General features: G+C 34.3%; 1 protein-coding gene across 1 annotated transcript; it reads left to right on the forward strand.

The window, feature by feature from the left end:
* The first annotated feature begins 5501 nt into the window (after positions 1-5501).
* On the forward strand, positions 5502-24107 carry coro2bb (coronin, actin binding protein, 2Bb). Its single transcript, XM_051689997.1, has 12 exons — positions 5502-5647; positions 8819-9019; positions 12136-12252; positions 12333-12482; positions 12573-12737; positions 14007-14123; positions 15598-15702; positions 15876-15972; positions 20551-20663; positions 22687-22777; positions 22931-23064; positions 23250-24107. The coding sequence occupies exons 1-12, from the start codon at positions 5633-5635 to the stop codon at positions 23367-23369; spliced, it is 1425 nt and encodes a 474-aa protein (XP_051545957.1). The 5' UTR covers positions 5502-5632; the 3' UTR covers positions 23370-24107.
* The last annotated feature ends 1189 nt before the right edge of the window (positions 24108-25296 follow it).

The following is a 25296-nucleotide window of genomic DNA, read 5'->3' on the forward strand; positions in this document are numbered from 1 at the left end:
ATAAATTAGTGAAAATGCTAATTTATATAAAACATGACATCCTTACTCATGGAAATACAAATTTTTCTATATAAAAATGGAATTACAGCTAGTAAAAATCATGATTTTTTTTAATCGGTAGCTACATTTTCTATTGCAAGTCTTTTTCGATATTTAATCATGTGCAGGATATGAATTAGAGATATCTACAATTAAATTTTCACTAGTGAAAATGCTAATTTATATAAAACTTTTACTAGTGAAAATGCTAATTCATATAAAACATGAAATCCTTATGGAAATACAATTTTATTTTATATAAAAATGGAATTACATCTAGTAAAAATCCATTTAATTTTTTTTATATCTGTAGCTGCATTTTCTATCACAAGCCCTTTCGACAATTAATCGTGCAGGATATGAATAATAGATATCTACAATTAATTTTTTACTAGTGAAAATGCAAATTCTTGATATTGGCAATGTAATTACAACTAGTAAAAAAATACTTTTTTAAATTAGTAATTAGGTTTGGACCTGTAAAAACTTTAATTCTTGATATAAAAAAATACATAATTACTTGCGGAAATACATGTTCTTGATTTCAAAAATGGAATTTCATCTAGTAAAAATCATGATTTTTGTTTTATTTTTATCTGTAGCTACATTTTCCATCGCAAGTCTTTTCGATATTTAATCGTGTGCAGGATATGAATTAGAGATATCTACAATTACATTTTCACTAGTGAAAATGCAAATTCTCGATATTGGCAATGTAATTACAACTAGTAAAAATAACTTTTAAAATTAGTAATTAGGTTTGCACCAGTAAAAACTTTAATTTTTGATTATAAAAATGACATCATTACTTGCAGAAATACACATTCTTGGTATCAAAATTGGAAAGTCAGCTAGTAAAAGTTTACATTTTTGTTCTGTAACTGCACTGATAATTTCACAATGCACTCCTATTCAAAAAATTTTTTATATCATTAATTATTTTTACTTGTACAAACCCGATACCAACAGCTGAACTGAAACGAGCAAAAATGTAAATTTTTCAAATTTCGATTTATTTTTAACATGTTAAATTTAGTAATTCAGATATTTGGAAATTAAAGTTAGATATAATTCAATTAAAAAGTACTTCTTACTGGTTACAATCACATTACAGATATCTGAAAGTAACATGAATCCTGTAGTACTAGTAGCACTTTTCGTACTATTGATTCGTTATGATGTATTATTCCTCTTTTGTAAGTCGCTTTGGATAAAAGCATCTGCCAAATTAATAAATGTAAAAGTCCTATTAATGACCTAATTAAATCCATTCAAAATTAGCATTTTTACTAGTTGTTACATTGTTGTAACCAGAAACATTGTAATTATTTCTATCAAAAGTTGACATTTTTACTAATAAGTAGTGCAACTAGAAGGAAATTAATTATACTGTAGATATCTGTAATTACATTTTCAACAGGAGCGAATGACTGAATATTGTAAAATTTGACTAGTGAAAATGCAGTTACAGATATCAAAAATGCGACTTTTACTACTTTAAATTCCATTTTTGATATCAAGAATGGGTATTTCCATGAGTAATGATGTCATTTTTTACATCAAGGATTAACGTTAGTGCAGACCTAATTACTGATATCAAAATTTTGCATTTTAACTATGAAAACTGTATATCTATATTCATATCCTGCAAATGATTAAATATCAAAAGGGCTTGCATTAAATATAGTGTGCGAGTCATATGGACTACTTTTATGATACGTTTATTATACTTTTATGGTGCTTATTTGTAATTTTCGGAGCATCCAGTTTCACTGTATTGAAAAGAGCAGCATGAACAATCTTCAGAACATCTTGTTTTTCCACAGAGAAAGAAAATCAAGAGTTTAGAGCAAAATAAGGGTGAGTACAGAAGGACAGAATCTTCATTTTTGAGTGAACTGTTCCTTTAACACTATATAAAATTAAGTCTAGTGTAATGTATGTGATTCATAGGTAATACATTTGTTTTACTGGAACAGATGTGACGTCATCAAAATATTCTGGAATATCGATCAGCAGAAGTTGTGGCTTTTAATCGCAGTCAGGCCACTATAAAGTCTTAACACATAAATTGTGGGTGTGTTTGGTCTCAGCTAATAATGTTCACAGCCAAGATGGCGCAATTAAACCTGCGTCAAATTAACTGAGACAGAAACCACGAAATGAGTCATATGTGTAAAAATAACATGTATAGGCCACATCAAACAAAAATGAGGCTGGTTTGAAATATTAGCTCATCTGGTAAAATACGCTGGCTACCACCCCTGGAGTCCGCTAGTTCGCTAGTTCGAATCCCAGGGCGTGCTGAGTGACTCCAGCCAGGTCTCCTAAGCAACCAAACTGGCCTGGTTGCTAGGGAGGGTAGAGTCACATGGGGTAACCTCCTCGTGGTCGCTATAATGTGGTTTGTTCTCGGTGGGGCGCGTGGTGAATTGAGCGTGGTTGCAGCAGTGGATGGCGTGAAGCCTCCACACGCGCTATGTCTCCGTGGCAACGCGCTCAACAAGCCACGTGTTAAGATGCGCAGGTTCACTGTCTCAGACGCGGAGGCAACTGGGATTCGTCCTCCACCACCCGGACTGAGGCGAATCACTATGCGACCACGAGGACTTAGAGCGCATTGGGAATTGGGCATTCCAAATTGGGAGAAAAAGGGGAAAAAAGAAAAATCCCCCCCCCCAAAAAAAGAAACACAGACGTGGGACAGGATGGAAGGATGTCATCAGGTAAGTCGATGCGAGGACGTTCGTTCTGATGGCATCGTTTTTGCTCATCCGGGCCAGACAGCTGGATCCGAACCACAGTGTGAAGACCAAACAGATGATGAGTGTGTTGTCTTTGCCAGATCAGGTCTGTTAAAGATTAGTGTGTGTAGGTGTTTTCATGTGTGTGCACATGTGCTTGTTGACATGTTGATTCGTGCAAGTTTATCTAACGCAATTTTTAAATAGTCGCAGATTTATAAATGTAGTTTAAGAGAATCGCTGAAATCATCACTTATATTTCGAGACAAAAAATTTGTGAGATTTTCTATGTAGTTCAAGGTGATTAAAAAACGTTTTATGTCACCTTGGACGTACAGTGACACCTAGTGGTGTGGATGCAGCATCATTTAAACGCAATCGTTTTCAGTTACCGCTTCCATTGTAAAAATTAACTATTCACAGTCAGACATGATTCATTTAATCCAATTTCTGAGATTGAGTAGTATTCGACTGGTCATGTGATCAAAACATGGCCGCCCCCATGAGGCGCCCCTGCCCCGTGTAGAATAAAACCGGTTACTGATATGAGTCTTCATCTCATGATTTTATACGTATGTTTCAAAATTACCATTTATTTCTTTAGGAGTCAAACTTGGAAAAATTACTGCGTGCACCTTTAAATATATATATATATTTTTTAATAACTGTAGAATAATAAAAGGGTAGTATTTGGGGTGAAAAGCCCCTGAATTAGTATGTACCTATAGGAAAAGTTCCCCAAAGGAGATGTTTAGCATAATGTTAGCCTCAGTCACCATTCACTTTCATTGTATGGAAAAAGATGCAATCAAATTAATGGTGATTAAGGCTAACAAAATGAAAGAAAATGAGTCAATAATGATAGAATTCATTTTCTTTTACCTAAAGCAGTTGGTGACAGTTGCATTTCTTCTCACAGCCACATGAGAGCGGCAGATATCTTCTGTAGTCTCTTCTGATCATAAAAGAAATAAACTGTCCTGTGAAGCTTTCATTCTAAAAACAAGACGTTTACTAAAGTATCACAGCTGGACTGTACCTACACAGACATGAATTCTATTACAATTCCATTAAAACACTTACTAGTGTAACCACATGCTTATTCAGAGCAGGGCTGTTCACAACACACCGTCACGATCCGTTCAGTACTGAAGTTGAAATCAAAATAGCAGATTTCACAAAAAGCTGGTTTAAGCTGTTCAGGCTTGTCTTCCTGCTTGGCCAAACTGATATTCACCTGGTAACTCATGCCCAAAACCAGTAAAACAGACCAGGCTGGGAGACCAGCTAAAACCAGAAAACCAGTTTAGGCCAGTTTAACCCTCCTATGGTTTTGAAAAAGGGCGGCTCCCTTTGGCATTCACAGTCATTTTGGGCCGGAAGGGTCAGATGTGGAAGCTTTTTTTTTTTTTTTTTTTTTTTTGATGATGATGATGATAATGATACCATTTCTTCTTCCCTGAAGTGAGAACAATAAAATGATGCATTTCTTTTGGGTTTTTATGCTATTTTGATCTTAATTACATGTAAAATTCTCAAATTTACCATTAATTTGCATATCAATTATTTTTTATTCAGAACCTACACTTCTATAAGTTGAAACATGAAGAAAATATGAGAATGTGACATAAATTGGAGGCAGATCGCTGCCATCTGGTAAACAAAATATAAATAACATGACTTGAAAACCATGTTATGCCAGTAACAGCCAGTGGATGACTGTAACCACTTACCTGTGTAGTCTGATGACTTGTTGTAACCTAATGTCATATTTTATCACAAGATATGCATTTGGATATATATATAGACATTATCAAACTATTATTTGTCAAAGTTTGGCATTTTAAATCGATTTGAAGTGTCTGTTTTTACAGTAAACGTCATTATGCTTGCAATCAAACCTGACCATGGTGTTACAAAGAGATTTTAACAATAATTTATTTCATATAATTTATTGTGTGTGTGTTCTGCATTGTGAGTGTGTTATCGTTTCACCCCGTCATTTCTGAGTTTGTGCGTTTAGTATTATGACTGATTTATTGCTTCTTTTTTTTACAAATGTAAAAAAAAAAGCCTCTGTGTTATAGTCTCACCAGTTCATTTTTGTGTGTTTGTGTGAGTTTGTAAGTTTGTGTGTGAGTGGGTGTGTATGTTTTGCACTGAGGATGTTTTAGAGTCTCACCCTGTAATTTCTGTGTTTTTTTTTGTTTTTGTTTTTCTGCATTGTGGCTGGTTTATTGTTTGAATTTGACAGATATTTGTTTTTTTTATTTTTCCCATTCTTTTTTAATGGTTGGTCAATTTTGACCACGAATACCAAAAGTGTTGCTTTGTTTTATGACCACTTAGACATTGAATCAAGCCCCCTTTTTTTTTATTTAAAAAAAAAAAAAAATTATGTTCAGTTGGCAAATGGAGGAAAATTCACCAAGTCTTGTACTGCTCAGATAAAGGAAGCCATTTTTATTAAATGAGGAAAATGTATTTCAGTCAAAAATGACCGTATACCATAGCAGCTTAAAAAAAAAAAAAATATATATATATATATATATATATATTTATTTGTGAAAAAAAAACAGAACATGATTAAGAGGGATTAAAGAGAGCTGATTTTATGTTGACAGTCAGACACATGTTGTTATGTAATCACTAGTGATGGAGAGAGAGAGAGAGAGAGAGGGTGGAGTCCTATATACGTAAAGCATGCGTGCTTGTGTTCTAAATCACAGCCACAGTAACAACAGCTCATTGCTCTTATGCAGAGTTAAACCCAGACGCACAATTTCTGTCTTTCTCATTTAACTTTTCTTCATTCTGGATCATTTGGAGCTTCAGTACAGCGGATCTTCATGACCAGAGTTAAGGTAAGACATCAGTTTGAATGAAGATGCTGGTTATAAATGGTGAGGTACTAGCTGAGCACCCTCATGGGGAGCCTGGAAATATCAGGCAATTTTAAAATGGCCTGGAAAAGTCATGGAAATTAATTAAAGTTATTAAAAATTCTGTAGTGAATATATTTTTGTATTTTTCTTAATTATGCTAGAACATAATGTGCACCCCAGGTCACTATTGGGCCATTCCTATGTAGTTTCTCTTTACAAACTAACTACTGTATATATCATTAGAAATGTTTAAGACTCAAGCTCAATTGCTTATGCAGCAATAAATCGATTTCTTAACGAGTAAATTTTGTTTTCCACTTTATCCTTATTTTTCTTCCTAGTTCTTAATAGATTTTTTTTATGTAACTTGTATTTTCTTTATCATTTCTATGTACTTTGAATTTCCATTGTGTATGAAATGTGCTAAATAAATAAACAGCCTTAAACACCATTAAAACAAATTAAAATTACACGAGAAGGAAAATTGTGCATGATATTAAGACTAGCTTTTATTAACCTCACTATATTTCTTAAGATTTATGCTTAAAACTAGAGAAAACAATATGCTAAACTAGTGAGAAAAATAAACATAATTGAAAGATCAAAAATGTATTAAAACTTGGGGGTTGTTGTTGCAATGTGTTTTGCTGTCCACTTCTGCATTTCGCGGCCCCCTTCATCATATCGTGGCCCATTTTGGCATATTGCGGCCCCGTTTCGGGAAAAGTCCCGGTTCTCCCGATGGCCAGTCCGCCTCTGCTTAACTTCAATATTTATGAACACCAAGTTAAGTGAACTTAATTGCACAAGTTTTGGAGATGCCATTACTCAATTCAACTGAGGGAATGAATTTACTCAGTCATTTGAGTAGAGTCAACGTATTAGGGTTTTCAGTGTACTCAGTCGAGTTAATTTGATTTAAAGGATGTGTATATATTTACTGGAAAACAAGACAAAAAATACTGACTTGGAAAATGATTTTTTGCATTGTATACAATGATCATTGTTGCTTAAAAAGTGTGGAAGTCCTGTGGATTTGCCCAAGTTTGAACTGTGATCTTTAATTGGAGTTTCTTCATTTATAGAGCTGCAATTTAACGAGTTAGTTCATGATTGTGCAGTTAGTGCTCCTCATGTTGTCTTGTTTGGAGATAGGAATATAATTCACTTCCCTTTTTGAGGGTGCGGATGGATTCCCATTGTGTTTGAATCCCTAAAGATTCGGTTAAAGTCTTTGTGTGTGCAAAAAAAGGAAACACGGGGGTAAAGCAGGAATTGAGCTGAAACAATACCAAACAATGTATACAACTCGCAAATGGGGAGTCACTTTCAGAGAGGTTACTGTAAATAACTCTATTGTAAATACTGTAAATGGCTCTGTTATATTCTCGCTGAAAAAAATTACTAGCAAGATTTATTTCGCAAGTACATTTTAATGGTATAAAATTAAGTAAAATCTACTTCACTTCATGTCATAATATTGATTAAAGTGAGTGAGTTTAATCATGTACCACATGCCATACAGGAGCATTCCACATGGAAGTTTAATGCATGCAGACCTCAACATTTGGTGCACAAAACACGATGACGGTGACAATCAACAGATCATTTTTTTAATCATGAACGGGTCATTTTGAGTAGAAAATGCAACCATGAAACCATGCAAGATCATTAATTATTCAAGCCCTGTGCGTTACATCAAATTGACTTATTATATCTACCAGTGAAATTTTTCTACTTTAGGATACATGATAAAGAATTGTAAATAGAGGTCGACCGATAGTGGATTTAGCCTATACCGATAAATAAGGTGGTAGAAAAGGCCGATAGCCGATCAATCGGCCGATAGTTTTTAAAAATCAATTTATAGAATGATCAAATCATTCTTTCTTTACTGTGACGGGCACATGCATCAGGCTACTCCCAAAAGCAGTTTATTGTGCAACCAAAATCTCAATAATAACCAGAACAATTCAGATTTGGTGCATAACGCGGGAATTTCAACTATAAACAAGCCCGAAACACACGGGGACTCTTATTTTGAAATTATGGGGACTGCTCTATATGGAAGTATTTACCAAATAAAGCTTTTTATAGCCGATATATTCACCAGATAAAGAGTTTTTATGTATGTATATATTTCACAGGATGAGGTTTATTGATGAGGAATTTAAAAGAAGAGAGAAAAAACTATCGGTACAGATTAATCGGTAAAACCGATATATCGTCTACCTCTTATTGTAAACAAACAATCGTAAGTAATATTTACTTATAAACTAGAGCACTAATTTTTACATGTTTGAATTGAGTACAAATGTAGAATTTACTTAATATTTTCAAGTTCACATTTAAACTAACTTACTCAATGTTGAAAGTACTTAATCTTCTCTGCTATATTTACCTTACCAGAATTTATTAACATTCATTTGGCAATACCACTTTTTTTTTTAAATAAATTTATGTTGACACATTTTTGACAGGTGAAAATCATAAATCTAATCTTTTAGGAAAGTAAAGGCTACTGCTGAGAGTACGCAATGAGGATTATTTGGCATTTGGAAAGAGTTTGTTGCGATGCTACCAGATCCTCACTTTCATCAAAATGAGTTGCACGTGTCTCTCCGTTTCAGCCACCAGATTCAGAGAGAACGACTCACTCATCAGACAGAGAAAATAGGTCATGTTGTACGTGCCGTTTGATTTGTGACGTCTGAACATGTGGGATGTGACAGCTGTCAAACTGCGCCGCCTACAATAAACCTCTGGCATACTCACAAAATATAAACACACCACAACTCAAACCTGCAAGAGGAAAATTATAACATTTATAGAAGTAGCTTCACGCCAAAATGAAAATTCTGCCATTATTTACTAACCCCTATGTTGCTCCAAATCTGTGTGCCATTCTTTCATTCATCTAAGGAGATCTTCGACAGACTCTTAGCCTAAGTCAACATGAACTTTCATTGCTTAATTTTTTACAATTTAAGTCAATTACATTTAATATGGGACAATGAAACATCTCTAGCTTTGGTTAAAGCTTACATAATATACTATTTTATTCTGCACCCCCCCCCCCCCAAACCTGATATGTCAGTGGTGTAACTGGTGTTTTACTGTGTCTTGAAAGGATTCTGTTTGTGTTTGTAGATGTCATGGCAGTCGACGTACAGAAGTTCAAAGTTCCGGCATGTTTATGGAAAAGCGGGAGGCAGGGAGCAGTGCTACGAGGGAATCCCTGTCACACACAGTGTCCATGACAATCACTTTTGTGCCGTTAACCCCAAATTCCTCGCCGTCGTCACAGAGAGTGCTGGAGGAGGGGCGTTCCTCATTATACCGCTTCATAAGGTACCACTTTAACACGACTAATCTATCAACCAACCAACCAACCAACCAAAGCATAATCATTCTATACATTCTAAAACAAACTAGTTTAACCATCCCAACCAATTGCAGAATAACCATACATGTTGCATATTAGGATAAAACCATTTACACTATTGAAAAAGACTATATACTGTATAATTATGCTTTGGTTTAGTTGGTTAAATTAGTTTATGTTGGTATATACAGTGTGGTTATGCTTCAGTTGGTTGGTTAATTAAGTTAGTTTGTTTTAGTATGTGCTGTATGCTCAGGCTTCCATTGGTTGGTTAGTTAAACTAGTTTGTTTTAGTGTACAGTGTGGTAATACAGTGTTTCCTCTATATGCATTCAGCAGCAGCTCAAGGCTGCTGTTGCATTGAGCACCGCTGCTGAATTTTGTCATGGTTCATTAATATTCTTGACACAACGAGAACAATATTCTTTGTTGTCATTTGTGGGGAAAACATTCATGATGCTTAAACACTCTGCTGAAGTCTCTTAGTAGATATAATTAAGTATAATTAGTAGGGATGTAGACAGTTAGCCGATTAACCAACATTAACAATTTGTTCGACTCATTCTATCAGTTAAAAATTAACCCGAGAGGTTAATTAAAGAAACAACAGAGAGGTAATTTGATGGGATTATCACGTAGGGCATGTTGTTCACATGAGGGAATTTATGTATAAATTTGTCATAAAATCTGGTTACAATAATGAACAAACACAATCTGTTTTAAGTAATAACACACACATTATTATATTGTTCTTGTACATATTGAATACATCATTCAAACATTCACAGTGTTGGTTGGAAAATGTATGTGAACCCCTAGGCTAAAGACATCAACAAAAGCTAATTAGAGTCAGGAGTTGGAAAACCTGATATCTAATTAATGAAACAAGATTGGAGGTGTGGGTTAGAGCTACTTTGACTTATAAAAAGCACTCAAACATTTTGAGTTTACTATTCACAAGAAGCATCTGCTGACGTGGACCATGACTCTCAGAAGACCTATGATCAAGAATTGCTGCTTTGCATAAGGCTGGAAAAAGTTACAAAGTTATCTGGAAGAGTTTAGATATTCATCTGTCCACAGTTTGACAAACTGTCTATAAATGGAGATGATTTAGTACTGTGGGTACTCTCACTAGAAGTGGCCGTCCAGCCAAGATGACTCAGTGAGGTGAAAAAGATCCCTAGAGTGACAGATAAAGACTTGAAGGAATCATTGGAACTGGTTAACATCTCTGTTCATGAGTCTACTATACAGAAAAAATTAAACAGGAATGGTGTCCATGGCAAGACATCATGAAAGAAGCTGTTGCTTTCTTTCTTTTTTTTTCAATTTTCTCCCCAATTTGGAATGCCCAATTCCCAATTTGCTCTAACTCCTCATGGTGGCATAGTGACTCACCTCAATCCAGGTGGCAGAGGACGAATCTCAGTTGCCTCTGTGTCTGAGACAATCAACCTGTGCATCTTATCACATGGCTTGTTGAATGCATTACTGCGGAGACCTAGCGCTTGTGGAGGCTTCATGCTATTCTCCATGGCATCCATGCATAACTCGCCATGCACCCCACCGAGAGCGAGAACCACATTATAATGACCATGAGGAGGTTACCTCATGTGACTCTACCCTCCCTAGCAACCAGGCCAATTTGGTTGCTGGAGTCACTCAGCACGCCCTGGATTCGAACTCATGACTCAAGGTGTGGTAGCCAGCGTCTTTACTTGCTGAGCTACCCAGGCCCCCCAAAGCCACTGCTTTCTAACAAAAACATTGCTGTGCACCTGAAGTTTTCCAAAGACCACACTGACACTCCACAACGCTAAACTAAGGTTGAATTGTTTGGGAAGAACACGCAGCACTATGTATAGTGTAAAAAGTTCACCGCATACCAACATGACAAAAATCATCCCAACGGTGAAGTACAGTGGAGGGAGCATCATGATTTGGGGCTGCTTTGCTGCTTCGAGGCCCGTACCATTGCCATCATCGAGGGAAAAATTAATTCCCAAGTTTATCAAGATATCCTACAGGATAATGTCAGGTTGGATGTCCACCAGCTGAAGCTCAGTAAAAGTTGGGTGATGCAGCAGGACAATGACCCTAAACATCAAAGTAAATCCAGAATGGCTTAAAAAAAAAAGAAAATTCACCTTTTGGAGTGTCCCAGTCAGAGCCCAGACCTTATCCCAATAAAGATGCTGTGGAATGACCTCAAGAGAGCCGTTCACACCAGACATCCTAAGAATATGTCTGAGCTGAAGCAGTTCTGTAAGGAAGAATGGTCCAAAATTTCTTCTGAACGTTGTGCAGGTCTAATCTGCAGCTTCCGGAAACACTTGGTTGAGGTTATTGCTGCTAAAGGAGGATCAACCAGTTATTAAATCAAAGGGTTCACTTACTTTTTCCACAGCACTGTGAATGTTTAATGGGATGTGTTCAATAAAGATATGAAACATTATAATTGTTTGTGTGTTGTTATCTTAAGCACATTGTGTTTGTCTATACTTATGACTTTGATGAAGATGAGATCACATTTTATGACCAATTAATGCAGAAAACCAGATAATTACAAAGGGTTCACATACTTTTTCTGGCCATTGTACTAGAATAAACTGGTTAACTTTGTGGGCAAAATAGTCATATTAAACTCATGTTGTTTAAAAGAGATCATGTGGAAATGCAAGACGTTACTCTTAATAATCCATACGCTTGCATGCACAGACACATTCATGTGGATGAGTTTAAGATGCACTGATATAAATGTGAGTTGTGGAGAGAGAGAGAGATAGAGAGCTGGAGATGTGTGTGACGGGTACAGACACTCAATCTCAAGAGAGACTCTGTTCTAGTTCTGATGCTGGTTATTTCAGGCCTCAAGCAAACACAAACTGAATTAAAACCACATAATAAATGTGTTCTTTATGAAACAACAAATGAAGTGTTTGTGGCTCCACCTTCTGGTTGAAATAAGAACTGCAGCGGTCATGTTTGTTTACATACAGAAATACTGTAAGTGACACAAATGCCCTCATGTGACAACTAGATCTTAATAACATTGTATAATATAAATATTCTCTCTCAGCCCGGGCGAATAGGCCCTCATTACCCGAAGGTCTGTGGCCACCAGGGCAATGTGATGGACATCAAATGGAGTCCCTTTATGGACAACATCATCGCATCTAGCTCAGAGGACTGTACGGTGAGAAATGAACCAAATTAACAATAACGACCAAGATGATTAACACTGATGATAATGTAGCTGTGACCTTTGAACTCTAGGTGCGAATCTGGCAGATTCCTGATGGCGGTTTGAGGCGGAACATGACGGAAGCTCTGATGATTCTGATTGGTCACAGCCGGAGGGCGGGGCTTATTGAGTGGCATCCCAGTTGCAGCGGAATTCTTCTCAGTGCTGGATATGACTGCAAGGTAACCACGTCAAACAATTGCCCCCTCAAATAACCAGTAGAAACCTGTCAAACTAACTTATAGTAATTGTTTTGTTGGTTTACTCAACAGATCGTGATTTGGAATCTTGAGGAGGGCGTGGCTGTGAAAATGATTGACAGTCATCCAGATGTTGTGCTCTGTATGTCCTTCAACACAGACGGAAGTTTACTGGCCACGAGCTGCAAAGATAAAAAACTGCGAATCATCGATCCCCGTTCTGGGAAAGTCCTTCAAGTGAGTGCAGCTGTTTATGTGCACCAATTTACGTCTCTTTTAATGAAATATATGATTACTGCTGTTTATCACTATGTTTTCAGTTCAGTTATTTACATTCAGTCACTTTAAAGTACTATAGTATAAATAATTTATTTGGGATGTGCACAATTAATCGACTAATCAAGTACTCGTTCAGCATCAGCTAATCGACTATTAAAAATACTACTTGAAAATCGCAAAGAATTTTTTTGCACATTTGCCTTTTGCACAATGCTAAATTATACTGTACTTTCCCTCTGAATGTCTCACCAAATTTTGCAGTTACAACTGAGTCATTAATGCATTGTGAATTGTAATGAAATGTAATTATAATTGAATTAATGCATATTTAGGGGCCAAGCACCGAAGGTGCTATGGCACCTATTGTGTCCATTAGTATTATTATTATTATTCTGGCTGGGAGTCTGTGGCAGCCCTATGAACTGTACATAGGAAAATGATGAAATTTGGCACAGTGATAGGGGTGGTCATGAATAGCCCCAATACCAAATTTGGGGCCTCTAGGACATACTCTATAGCGCCACCACCATGTCAAAAATGTAACTTTTCTTTTGCATGTATCTTTTGATCCGTTTGTCCTAGAGACACAATTCAACTGATTTGACTGATTACTCTCCTCTTGATGATTCAAATGGACCCCTTAAATGGACCCATTAAAACTCCTATGTCAGTGGCCGCCATCTTGGATTATGTCATTCATCATTTTTTCACTTCTGCTCCTTCAAACTTTGCCTGATTTACACACAAAATGGCTCAAAATAATCTCCAGATCGAGCTGCACAGAATGAATAGTACAGAATTTTGATATCTGACTTGGTTCAAAAGTTATGCAAACACATAGTTAACGAGGTGGCTGCGAAAAAGGATTTGAGACTGTATCTCGGCAACGCTGTGTCCTATCAAAACGAAACTTGGTATGCCTCATGAGGACTTTATTTGAACTTACTAAATTATTAGCAGCTTTTAGTTTGACATATCAAAGGTTCAAAATAAATCCAACAACTCTTTAATAATGCATTTAATAAATTTAAGTCACTACAAATTAATTTTGGATATTGTGTATAATAGTCATTTTAACAATATGCAAATTGTCTCATCTATTTTGTATTTTCACAATGTTTTTTGTAGAGACACATTGTTACAGGTTTTTCTCTGCCTAATAGTAAAGAAGCAGCTATTTTTAAAGGTTTCTAAATGTGTGTTTGTATAATTCATTAATCCACACAGGAAGCAGACTGTAAAAATATCAAAGTGAACCGAGTGGTTTTTCTGGGTAATCTGAAGCGTGTGCTCACGACAGGTGTATCGAGATGGAGCACCAGACAGGTGGCTTTATGGGATCAGGTGAGATTGAAAAAGTTGTTTAATTTCAGAATACTGTAAATAAAAACATTTATCTTCACAAGCATTTTCAAGATAAAAGTAAAAGTGTTAGTTTACTCAGAAATTTACATTTTTATTCACCCTCATGTTCGTCAAAACCAGTATGACTTTCTTTTCTTGTGCGGAAAACAAAAGGAGATTTTGTTTAATGGATATTGTGGGGTGTCTTAAAACAAGGAGAGGGTCAAGTGTTTGGTATCATTGTAAAGAACACGTTAAAAATGTTTTAATATATATATATATACTGTATATAGATTATGATAAATTCTGAGACTCTCAGCCTAAGAAACTGCTGATAAATCACATAAAAACTTGCCAAAAACTTTTTTTCTTATTTTTCTTATTTGACATTATATATCTCTGGATGTAAATAAGGTGGCTCAGAAAAACTGATTTTGTTTTGTTCCCAATCATGTCAACTGTATCTGAGAAAAATTTTGTGTTGATACGAAAAAGCAATCAAAAGTTATAGCAATACAAATATAATTTATCATAGTGTCCAAAAGCCTCTCCACACAAATAAATCATAATAATTGTACATTAAAGAACTAATTACACATGCAAACACAACAATGACTAAAGGTTTGTATAGCATGCAGACATGATTTCAGTAATGAGACTTCACAGAATGAGTTTCATTCTGTGTCATTTGAGTCATCATTGAGTCTGTGTCATGTATTTGGCGCCATCTCCTGGTGGCCATATGTAACATTGTGCTTCATGTGGATTATCTAATGATCTCTGCATCTGATTACCTTGTGTGTTGACTCGTTTGAAAGATAATCACCTCTTCTAAATAATGGTATGTGATATTTTATGTTCTGTTTATTTTTCATGAAGTTATAAGCAAAAATGCTGCATATAAGCAACACCAACATAATTGTCAAAGACATATACTTAGCTATTACTCGCTATATTTTTGTCTGTGAGTAAAACAAATAGGCTGGTTGTATTTTACTCTTCAAGAGCTTTCCAACAACATATGACACATGGCTATTTGGTTAGTCTGATGTTTTTACCGATTACAATAATATGTATAACGGAACACTTCTAATTTGTCTGCAAATTTCAAAGCACTTGTTCAGTTTTGGTCATAATACCTACATGCATTGGAAAGTAGAGCTTCTGAGCTTTCAAACGACACCCATTTTGTGTTGGTCAAGACTGTCATTATTAATACTTTGACGGCACCCATCTGAGTTTAAAAGGCTGAAAACAGACCCGAAAGTCATAAAAGTAGTTTATGCGACTCGTCCGTCATACTCCAAGTCTTCTGAAAGTGCACGATAGGTTTTGGTGAGAAAAAGTTAAAATCAATGAGAATATACAAATGATATAATAGATATCAATATCAAAATATTCATCTTCACAATCATTTTCCATACAAAAATAGTAGCAAAACAAGTTAGTCAGGTTTTATTTGTATTATATATAGGAGGACTTGTCTTCACCCATCACAGAGGAGGAGATTGATGGATTGTCTGGCGTTCTGTTCCCCTTTTATGATGCTGACACACACATGATTTATCTGGCTGGAAAGGTGAGTGAATTAATTCAATGGATCACATGTATTTAATAATATTGTACTATTTGTTTTGCCAGTCTACTACTAAACTAACAGCTGACACTAACAAGCCAAACCTCGACCCCCAGTGTTGATATGTAGTTTTGAAGTGCATTCATGTGTAATCAGGATTATCTCGTGATCTACAGGGTGACGGGAACATCAGATATTATGAGGTGAGCAGTGAGAAGCCGTACCTGCAGTTCCTGATGGAGTTCAGATCTCCTGCACCTCAGAAAGGACTAAGTTAGTCACACAACGTCATAATCACCACAATACATACTGCTTACAGTAACACTGAGGGGAGGTTTCACTAAACGGTTGCGCTACTTTTGCACAAAAACCTGCATATTATTCACTAATCACCTGCTTAATCTTGTTTAAGCTGGTGCGTTCAATAATAGCACTGTTAAATGAAGTTTCTGTGCAAACACTCCTCGTTTCTATGTATATTAGTGTCGTTATAGATTGTGCTTTATTAAAAAAAACACCTGTTTGTGAATTCTCTTCTGCATAGTGCATACAATAAAAAATGGTTTGTGAAACAGTATGCATATTACAGCACTAAACGTTTCAAACATTGTCACATGACCTTGATGTATTGCATGTTTAATACAGTTAGTTACGTCCAGTTACAAAGACATTTTTAATCCAATTTTGTGTAAAAAAAATAAAATAAATAGCTTTCGTATGTGCAAAAATAACTTTTTGCAAGAAAAATATTTAAAAAATAATTTTGCTCTGTTTGTCACATTAGAAATAGCACACTAAATAAATAAAATAAATAGCACAATGCCATTCCAAACATAGCCATCAATCTAATATCAATATTATAATATAGATAGATAGATAGATAGATAGACAGATAGATAGATAGATAGATAGATAGATAGATAGATAGATAGATAGATAGATAGATAGATAGATTTTTAGAAGAATATTTAAGCTCCGTATGTCCATACAATGAAAGTCAACAGTGGCCAAAACTTTGAAGCTCCAAAAAGAACATAAAGGCAGCATAAAAGTAATCCATATGACTCCAGTGGTTTAATCTATGTCTTCAGAAGAGATATGATAGGTGTGGGTGTAGCAACTCATTATGTAATAATAAAGCATAATGTAATAACTGCACATAATGTAATAAGTTAAATGTAATGAATGTTCATATTGTAATAATTTTCTCAAAACGTTATAAATATTACAACATGCGGGGCCTGGGTAGCTCAGCGATCGTTGATGCTGACTATCACCCCTGGAGTGCTCAGTGACTCCAGTCAGGTCTCCTAAGCAACCAAATTGGCCCGGTTGCTAGGGAGGGTTGAGTCACATGGGGTAACCTCCTCGTGGTCACGATTAGTGGTTCTCGCTCTCAATGGGGCGTGTGGTAAGTTTTGCATGGATCGTGGAGAGTAGCATGAGTCTCCACATGCTGTGAGTCTCCGCGGTGTCATGCACAACGAGTCACGTGATAAGATGCGCGGATTGACGGTCTCAGAAGCGGAGGCAACTGAGACTTGTCCTCCACCACCCGGATTGAGGTGAGTAACTGCGCCACCATGAGGACCTAGCTAAGTAGTGGGAATTGGGCATTCCAAATTGGGAGGAAAAAAAAAGATTTTTTAAATAAAAAATATTACGTTATGCAAGAGCGCATAATGTAATAAAAAATGTTTGCTAAATGTAATAGGTTATTACAATATGAGAAATGTATTACAATATGAAAACACTGAAAACATTCTAATAAAAATGTAAAAATTGTAATATCATAATCATTTTCAAAACAATAGTATCCTTTTAAGGCATAAAAAACATTGCAATTCCTTTACAAGAGTACATTTTATATCTAAATCTAGTCTTAAACTACCTATGAAATACACTGGATTGAAATATTCATAAAACATCATAAGAATATTAATAAGAATGATTATAAAGAAAAGAAGTATAATACGTATGATAAGAAGACGTGTATAATATGATGATAATAAATATAATATTTAGCAACAATAATAGCAATAGGATAAAGAATGCCATGAGCTTCTTTTTGTGTTCTCCTACAGATATTGTATACAGACAATTGTTATTTATTACAATACATGGTGCGCTACCAATTTGAGTCTTAATGACTAATAATTGAGTCTCAAAGAGCCGTTTTTGGAGAAATGCGATTATAAGAAATAGACTTAGATTAATGTATTGTTTCTCGTGTAATCGCCCAATCTGTATTTTAACCACAGGAAGATGTCATTAAAACAGCTTGTGGACAACCTGTCACCTAAAATTACATTTTCACCTAAAAGCTCATTATTAGCTCGACAAATTAACTCTATAGAGGAGCATATCTCTAAAATTATAAATGCATTATTAATATATGCAGAATATATATATATATATATATATAGGCTATATTATTATTATGTTTTGTGCACATAACGTTATTATGTTTTATATTATAAACATTATGTTTCACTTATACACTGTGTGCTGTTATTACATTAATACAGTGAGTTCGTAATGTAATAAATGTCCTGTAATATAACCTATAACATTATGCAAAAAAACTGTATTACATTATGCACTCAGACTTGTATTACGTTTTGAGAAAATTATTACATTATGAACATTTATTACATTTAACTTATTTCATTATGCTTTGTTATCACATTATGAGATGCTACAGTGGGTTAGAAACAGATCAATATTTAAGTCCTTTTTTTACTACAAATCTCCACTTTCACTTTCACATTCTTCTTTTGTTTTTGGCGATTCGCATTCTTCATGCAAACCGCCACCTACTGGGCCGGGAGGAAAATTTATAGTAAAAAAGGATTTAAATATTGATCTTTTTCTCACCCACACGTACCATATTGCTTCTAAAGATATAGATTTAACCACTGGAGTCGTATGGATAACATAAAGAAAAAGAGATCATAAAGATAATAATGTAAGCCGTTTTTTACTATAGATCTCTACTTTCACTTTCACATCTGAAAGTCATGTGGCGCCTGTTTAGTTTCACTCTCACACCTGAAAGTAAAAGTGAAAGTGGAGATTTATAGTAAAAAAAAGGATCTGTTTCTCACCAATCGTATCGCTTCTGAAGACATTGATTTAACCAGTGGGGTCGTATGGATTATTTTTATGCTGCCTTTATGTGCTTTTTTGAGCTTCAATGTTTTGGACCCTGTTGACTTGCATTGTATGGACCCACAGAGCTGAAATATTCTTCTAAAAATCTCAGTTTGTATTCAGCAAAAGAAAAAAGTCACACACATCTGGGATGGCATGAGGGTGAACAAATGATGAGAGAATTTTAATTTTGGGGTGAACTGCCCCTTTAAATGTGAAATACAGTAGTGCCATCTAGTGTCTATGTTTGGATGACCACTTGACAAAAATGATTGCATCTCTGAACTTAAATCACTGATCACACTGATCAATAAGATCTTGATTAGTTAAAGCTGAAGTGTGTAATTACTGCTCTGCTTCAACAAACAGAATTGCCCAAATTCACTGTTTATAACAGGGTTATGCATCATTCAGAATTGAATAAAGAATGCCATTGCAAATCCAATTACAGAATTTGAATTGAGGAAGCAACCCGGATATATAATTTGAATTTAAGGAAGCCTAAAATGTGTATGTGGTTTAGTCCCATTCACCCTCTTACCAGCATGCACTGGGGCATGAATATGGTTGCATTGTTTGGCCATTTGCATGGCTTAATTGGCATTGTTGTTGATTTTGTTGACACAGTAGGTAACATATTGTCTTGTGATGTCAGGATAAGTTTGTTCCTCTATTAAAATGATCAGTTTGCTGATTGTTACCCTTGTTGAGTTTCACATGCAAAGTGTTGAGATTTTTGTGTGTCACAAGTGCTCGTGTGATGATTAATAATGTGATATCACTGTTTTAAGACAGTAAGCACATCACTCCCCATGACATGTACATTTATAGAAATGTAAATGAAATGCTCATAATATTGTACATTTTAAACCCGTGAAAATAACGGATGCAATTGTCATAGGATTATAAGTTAACAGAAGTTACCCACGTTAAATATCTATTTGTTAAATATTTAAAATAATATGTGGCATGCACCATGTAAAAGTAATGGCAGCCTGACAATTAAGTTAATTTACTTCAAATTAAGTAGATTAATAATAATAATTTAAAAAAGCCATGCAAACTGTTAACGTATTTAAGTTTTACAAACACATCACTTTTTACATTATTAATAATCAATAATAAATATAATGTTTAAAATGCCACTTATAGAAATTATTACATTTATTTCACTATATTTATTAAAACATTTATTTATATGAAGTTATCAGAAAACAACATGGTGCGCCATTCCTGGTGCCAAAATAAAAGTCTATTTTATCTAATCTATCTAAATGTAAATTCCACTTCCTATTGTTCTAATTCAAATTCCAGCTCAACTTCCTGTGGGGAGTGGCCAATTCAATTCAAATTCCAACTCATAAATTGAAAGGGAGTCAGTTCTGAAATTCTGAATTTTGCTCCGGCCTGGTTTACAAACGGGTTTCGCAAAAAGCTCTCCCTGTCCTCCATTGTTTAGACAAACAGTTAGTTTTGCCCCAAACGTACTTTGTTATTTGGTCGTTGAGTCAGAAGTTGACATGTCACTCAATCAAATACAGCAATGTTTTGACAGTGGAATCATTCTTTGAATAGTTTTCATATTAAGCTGGGAAAAGAAATCCTAAAGAATGTGAATCCATAATGGATTTCTAATGTTCAGTTCTCTGAAAACGTTAGAGGAGTGAGTTACAGGTGAATGATTGTGTTTATGTGCAGGTGTGATGCCCAAACGTGGTGTTGATGTGGGCAAGTGTGAGATCTTCAGATTCTATAAGCTGGTGACTCTGAAAAGTCTGGTGGAGCCCGTCTCAATGATCGTCCCACGCAGGGTGAGAAAAGTCTCAAATCTCAAACATACACATCTCCCATCCATATTGTGATGACTTTCTGGGTGAAACGGAATATTCAGCTAAAAGTAATACAAGGTGGGACTTGAAGAATTTATCCATCAGGGTTGAGATAACTGTGAAAAATGGGCAATGATATTATTGGTCAACCCTTTAAGATCTGAGGGTGTTTTTTAAAGATTTCTTGTTTTAGTGGCATATCCAAAATTAAAGGCTTATAACTAAAAAAATAAAAAAATAAAAAAGAGGAGGGTCAAGTGTTTGGGATCATTGTAAAGGAAACTTTTCACATTTTTAATGATATAGATTATGATCAGTTCTGAGACTCTCAGCCTAAGAAACTGCTGAAAAATCACAAAAAACTAAAATAAAATAAAAATTGAGCCAAAAATTTACTTTTTTTCCCCCCTGATTTGACATTATATATCTCTGGGTGTAAATAAGGTGGCTCCCAATCATTGTTTTGTTCCCAATCATGTCAACAGTATCTGAGAAAAATGTTGTGTTGATACGACAAAGCAATCAAAAGTTATAACATTACAAATATAATGTATCACCTCCATGTGTCCAAAAACATCTCCAAACAAATAAATCATAATAATTGTACATAAGAACTAATTACACATGCAAACACAACAATGAATAAAGGTTTGCATAGCATGCAGACATGATTTCAGTAATGAGATTATCACAGAATGAGTTTCATTCTGTGTCATTTGAGTCATCATTGAGTCTGTGTCATGTATTTGGCGCCATCTCCTGGTGGTCATATGTAACATTGTGCTTCATGTGGATTATCTAATGATCTATGCATCTGATTATCTTGTGTGTGGACTCATTTGAAAGATAATCAAAATAATGGTATGTGATATTTTATTATCTGTTTATTTTTTGTGAAGTTACAAGCAAAAATGCAGCATATAAGCAACACCAACATAATTGTCAAAGACATATAATTAGCTATTACTCACTATATTTTTGTCTGTGAGTAAAACAAATAGGCTGGTTGTATTTTACTCTTTGAGAGCTTTCCAACAACATATAACACATGGATATTTGATCAGTTTGATGTTTTTACTGATTGCAATAATATTTACAGTGCATTTTTTTAAATAAATTATCAAAATGTAACATTTCTGATTTGTCTGCAAATTTCAAAGCACTTGTTCAGTTTTGCATTGGAAAGTAGAGCTTCTGAGCTTTCAAACGATACCAATTTTGTGTTGGTCAAGACTGTAGTTATTAATATTTTGAAGATAATTTTCTTTCTCACGGGTCCGCCGATGGAAAGGGTTAATAATAATTTTTCCCTGACTACATGACCTTGATTACATCAGCAGAAAAGAAAAAAAAATTGGCATTTTGGATAAATGGTTCCCAGTAAGACCAGGAGTTGTTCTGAGCAGATAGTTAAGAGTCAATAGGAAATTCATTCATATTATCGGTAATTGTCACGTTAGTTATTGCTATACATTTTACATAATGTTAAATTCTAATAAAATGTCATATAATCCTTGATAAAAAATATTTCTGGCTGTAGTAATTGTATATTTTAAAATATGTCAAAGAATTTCTTAATTTTTTAATTTAAAAAGAAATGGTAAATAGGATGTACCGTATATTTGTCTGTATATATATATATATATATATATATATATATATATATATATATATATATATATATATATATATATATATTTAAATGCATGAACAGTTTAGAAGTAAATAATGAGTTACAATATGGTTTTAGATGAAAATAATTGGGTCAAAACTGACCCGCTAATGCAAAAGCTGTATGCAGATTCTGAATGGATGAGTGTGAATATGAGTGTTAAGAGAGTAAATAGTCTGTTTAACATATCATGCCAAATAATGTCATGTAAACAAAAATTAATTTCGATGTTCTAACTTTTAAGCAGTTTTATATTAAACTGGCACAATGTGAAGCTTTTACAGTAACAAAATGCATATGAATCGTACATCATGTGAGATGATTTGTTTTCAGTCAGAGTCGTATCAGGAGGATATTTTCCCGATGACAGCGGGCACAGAATCGGCTCTGTCTGCTTCGGAGTGGCTCAGTGGAGTTAACAGAGGTGAATCGTCAATTTCATTATGCATACATACTTTTACTGATATTAACAGGTTTGCATGAGGTTTAGGGTATATAATATATCATTACATCTGTATTAAAAAACCATTGCATCTTGAGATATCCTTAGTGATGAAATAAAGGTGTGTTTATACAGGGCCTGTGTTGATATCTCTTAAGGATGCTTATAAGCGTCCAAATGCAGCTGATCTGAGAGCAGTTAAACAGGACAGACGGACAGTGAAGGGTATCGACTTACTGGCAAACATTTCACCAAACACAGACAAGGAGGTGTGTGCATTCACTTGATTTAAACTTCATAATGATTGAATCTAACTCTGTTTTGTACATTTGTGTAAAACATTTGGTCCATCCCATTTTAATTGTGCCCTCTCTGAGAAAACGCCCCACATTTAACATAATTATCCTATTAATGCACTTCCATGGTGTGTGTGTGTGTGTGTGTGTGTGTTTAGCTCCTAAAGATGGTCTTCAGACAACAGGAAGAGCTGAGAAAACACAAGGATGAACTGAGAGAAAAAGACAACAAAATCCAACAACTGGAGCTGCAACTCAAAAACATGAAAAACACATGATGACAAACAAACAAATAGGGCTGCAAAACCTCAAAGATCGTTTTTATAAAGAATGCACTGAGAAGATTTTCTTTTAATCCTTTTATTGAGATATTATGTATTTTATACTGAATTAATAATGTTATTCGGACTATTCTATTTTACATTACAGCACAGAAGATGGATATATGTCTGTACTGCTGAATTTAAGATACAGATGTACATATGAAGTCTGATCAGAAAATACTCTGAATCTTGAAAATGTTAAGAAATGGATTTGTTTATTCCTTTTTGGAGAAAGCATGTGACATTATTGAGGTAGTCAGCCAACAGATGGAGCCAAATGAGAGAGCTCCTCTAGTCTGAACGTCCAAAGATTTTATTTGTCTTAGTATTTAGTGCTTGCATGTACATACTGTATTATAGTGTCTGTTTTACCTTAATTAAAATGTTTAACAAGATTATCGTTAAATAATTTTTTTCCATTTATTTGTATTGTTCTCAGACGGCTAAGTGCTTCACAAATAAAAATGACTTGACTTGGTTTAAGTTGGGGGGGAATGACTGTGAAACTGATATTTTCCTGTCAACTATGGCAAGCCGAATTGACTTTCATTAATGTTCAGGAAATGAGTTATAGAGATCTTTAATACAATGTTCTTCTTTTCTTCATTTCTACTGAAAATGCTCATTTTTGATCAGTAAGTAGGTTTGTACTTGTAAAAAAGTTTCATTTTTGATGTAAAAAATGACATCATTACTCACAGAAATGCCCATTCTTGGTATTAAAAACTGAATTTTGACTATTAAAAAATGTATTGATATTTAAAATTGAATTTCAGCTAGTAGAATTTCACAATTATCTATCGTCTCATATTCAGAAAGAATGAACAGATATCTATAATGTCTTACTAGTTCAAAAAATCAATTTCACAAATTAGCAATGCACTAGTATTTTTCTTACTAGTAAAAATAATTTTTGATAGCAATAATTACATAGTTAATGGGCTACAAATATCCATTCCCTATATCAAAATTTAGCATTTTAACTTGTAAAAATGTTATTATTGATATCTATAATTCATATCCAGTATTGCAAGCTGAATTGGCATTTAATCATGTGCAGGATATGAGTTATAGATATCTATAATTACATTTTAACTAGTTAAAATGGTAATTCTTGATTATTAGGTTTTTAGGTTTACACTAATAAAAATGTACACAAAATTTATAAATAAAATGTAGTTAAATAAATAAATGTTAAATATTTATATTTAAAATAGTTAAATAAAATGTCAATATTAAACAAACATTTATTGATATAAAAAATGGAATTTCAGCAAGTAGAATTTCACAATTATCTATTATCTCATATTCAAAATGAATTTACAAATATCTATAATTTCTTACTAGTTAAAATTCCAATTTCACATATCAGCAACGCACTTCTTACAAGTAAAAAATATTTTTTCATCTCATAGCCGTGTGATTAAATGTTGAAAATGCTTGTCAGACCATTGAGAAATGTTTATATTGAAAATACATTTACACAAATCAAGAATTGTCTTTCACTAGTTGAAATTCCATTTTTGATATCAAGAATTAAAAAATGTTTCTAGTGCAAACCTAATTACTGATATCCAAATCAGCACATCACTAGTAGTAATCCCATTCCTGATATCACGGATTAACATTTTAACTAGTGAAAATTGCTTGCCATAGTCAACTGCCTTTGAGATAAATGACACTTCTAATGGATTTAATTCCATTTATTATAGACCTCCTCTGTACAAATGGCTTACATCTTTGCAACAGATGAGTTTCAGAACATTTGTGGTGCAGTTGTACAAATAGTGACTGTTTTTTTTCTTTATAAATAAATGATTCAGTTCAGGGTTTGTCTCAGAGTAGACCTCAAACAGCTGAAGTATAATGTCTCTCCTGCTCT

This window comes from Myxocyprinus asiaticus, chromosome 46 (assembly GCF_019703515.2).
Source record: "Myxocyprinus asiaticus isolate MX2 ecotype Aquarium Trade chromosome 46, UBuf_Myxa_2, whole genome shotgun sequence".
In the NCBI taxonomy this organism is placed as follows: Eukaryota; Metazoa; Chordata; class Actinopteri; order Cypriniformes; family Catostomidae; genus Myxocyprinus; species Myxocyprinus asiaticus.

Excerpts from the sequence above, each read along its gene's own strand:
- coro2bb (XM_051689997.1), top strand. Across the intron at positions 9,020-12,135 it reads TCATTATACCGCTTCATAAG|CCCGGGCGAATAGGCCCTCA; the intron begins GTACCACTTTAA and ends ATTCTCTCTCAG. Across the intron at positions 12,483-12,572 it reads GTGCTGGATATGACTGCAAG|ATCGTGATTTGGAATCTTGA; the intron begins GTAACCACGTCA and ends TTTACTCAACAG.